This window comes from Electrophorus electricus, chromosome 5 (assembly GCF_041902795.1).
Source record: "Electrophorus electricus isolate QZ-2024a chromosome 5, ASM4190279v1, whole genome shotgun sequence".
Taxonomy (NCBI): Eukaryota; Metazoa; Chordata; class Actinopteri; order Gymnotiformes; family Gymnotidae; genus Electrophorus; species Electrophorus electricus.
In genome coordinates, this window is record NC_137501.1 from 30322166 (window position 1) to 30324326 (window position 2161).

The following is a 2161-nucleotide window of genomic DNA, read 5'->3' on the forward strand; positions in this document are numbered from 1 at the left end:
ATTTCAATGAAGCTTGCTCAAACGTCTCACTTCACACACACACACACACACACACACACACACACACACAGCGGCTTCATTGCGAGTACAAGCCATGCACATCGGAAAAAATACGGGGGAGTCGGTGGAACGTTGGGAGTTGCGAGGAATATTCTGTGGAACGCTCTGTCGAGAGTGTCACCCTCTAACACAGCTCGGCGAATCCTGCAGCGCATGCGAAAGGCAGTGATTTTCATCTGGAACGAGCTGAATCTGAAACCCTCGCTGCGGTTCCACCCGTAGGCACGGCGCCCTGTGCCTCCGCGGCGCGAGCGACGTGTCAGGCGCATGCTAGCATTAACTGGAGCAAGGGAGAGCAAACGAGGGGCTCGCGTTCATTTGGGACGCCACCCACACCTGAGTTTTATTCCGTTGTCACCTTCCAGTGTCCTGATTCAGCCTGCAAGCAGGACCTGCTGGCTTACCTTCAGAGGATCGCTCTCTACTGCCACCAGCTGAACATCTGCAGCAAGGTCAAGGCCGAGGTCCAGAACCTGGGAGGAGAACTCATCGTCTCGGGGGTATGTGTTCTTTTTTTGTTTGTTTGTTTGGTTTTAGGGTGTTTTTTGTCGCGTCAGCGCCCGCACTACATAAACAATGAGCACCGCACGTACAGAACACCTTAATGGAGCCAGAGGGGCATAGACGATACAAGAACCTGCTGTTTTGGAAAACACGTTGGCCTCATATAACACCCAGAACGCCTCGAATCAAATTCTGTTTGCATCGATCTCGAAGTCATTAGCAGCTAGTGTTACACTGCAGGGAGCAGCGTACACCTCTGTGTGCTGAGGCTAGACAAAACACAGTGTCCTGAAAGTCACATGACTCCACTCTGCTTCTCCCCCATCTCCAGCTGGACAGCGCTACGTCCCTGATCCAGGCGGCCAAAAATCTAATGAACGCCGTGGTGCTGACGGTCAAGGCCTCCTATGTGGCGTCCACCAAGTACCAGAAGGTTTACGGCACGGCCGCCGTCAACTCGCCCGTGGTTTCCTGGCGCATGAAGGTGCCGGAGAAGAAGCCCCTGGTGAAGCGGGAGAAGCCCGAGGAGTGCCAGACGCGCGTGCGCCGCGGTTCGCAGAAGAAGCACATCTCGCCGGTCCAAGCTCTCAGCGAGTTCAAGGCCATGGATTCCTTTTAAACTCCCAGGAGTTTTAAACTCCTTTTAAACTCCTCTTCCCCATGAAGAGGAAAAATAAAACAAAAATCGCCCCACACACACACACATCTTTTCCCTCTCTCTTCGCTTTCTTTAGTTCTTCACAGACCTTCACCCGTGTGGCCCACTGTTGCGAGAGGTTACAACGTCCACCTTGCTTCTTCTGAAAAGAAAAAAACAAAAACAAAACAAAAAAAAAAACCCAAAAAGACAACGCACGTCACCGCACAACACGAGCCGGGCCGAGACACAAACAGAATGCGCTGAGGCGAATGATGCTTGGTTAACCGTTCAGGTTTCAGTACAGTTCCTGTGGTGTTTGTTAGTTAGCAGTGTTAACTACTGACTGGCCATATTTACACAGATATATGAAAGAAAATAATATATTGTTAGGTAGTGTCAACCCTAGCTGTTAAGGGCGAGAGAGCTCCTGACATCAATTTTGACTGAAACTGGATATGATTTGTAGATTGTAGGATTTAGGCTTTTTTTCTCTGACCCTCCATAATCCATGTAATCCACTCGGTGACATGAAGCACTAGGTTTTGCAATTTATTTAATTATATTTCTGCGTCACTAACTACTGCAGCCTGGTTGGCTATCGTGTTGAACATACTACTAGAAACGGACCGATTGAACTAGTTGTGTGGTTTGCTCGGAGAATAAGTAGAACTCTGCGTATCTTTATAGTCACAATTCTCTAATAAACCCTGCAACTGTGTGTTCTGAGTTTGCCTCCAATTCACTTTTTTAAAAAGCGCAATTTTCCCTCACATGCTCTTCAGTTCCTATAACAGGGTTGGATCATTCTTCACACAGAATGGTACAAGAGTTCTCTGTTTGGGTTTAAACCTGTTTAAACCTTCTCTTTTTCACGGAAAATGTTGATGTTTGAAATTCAGCTGCTGTGCCCCACTCTTCCTGGAGATCGTGTGCGTAAATTAGTGTGCCGCACTGAAA

General features: G+C 48.4%; 1 protein-coding gene across 4 annotated transcripts in view; it reads left to right on the plus strand.

Moving 5' to 3' along the window:
- The window catches only part of ctnna2 (catenin (cadherin-associated protein), alpha 2), a 300745-nt gene extending 298815 nt beyond the window's left edge, over positions 1–1930 (plus strand). For all 4 annotated transcript variants that reach the window (XM_035529725.2, XM_035529726.2, XM_035529727.2 and 1 more), the window contains 2 exons: positions 426–560; positions 896–1930. In XM_035529725.2, the coding sequence (XP_035385618.1) occupies positions 426–560; positions 896–1183 (423 nt within the window). In that variant the 3' untranslated portion in view covers positions 1184–1930. The remainder of the gene's footprint in view (positions 1–425; positions 561–895) is intronic.
- The last annotated feature ends 231 nt before the right edge of the window (positions 1931–2161 follow it).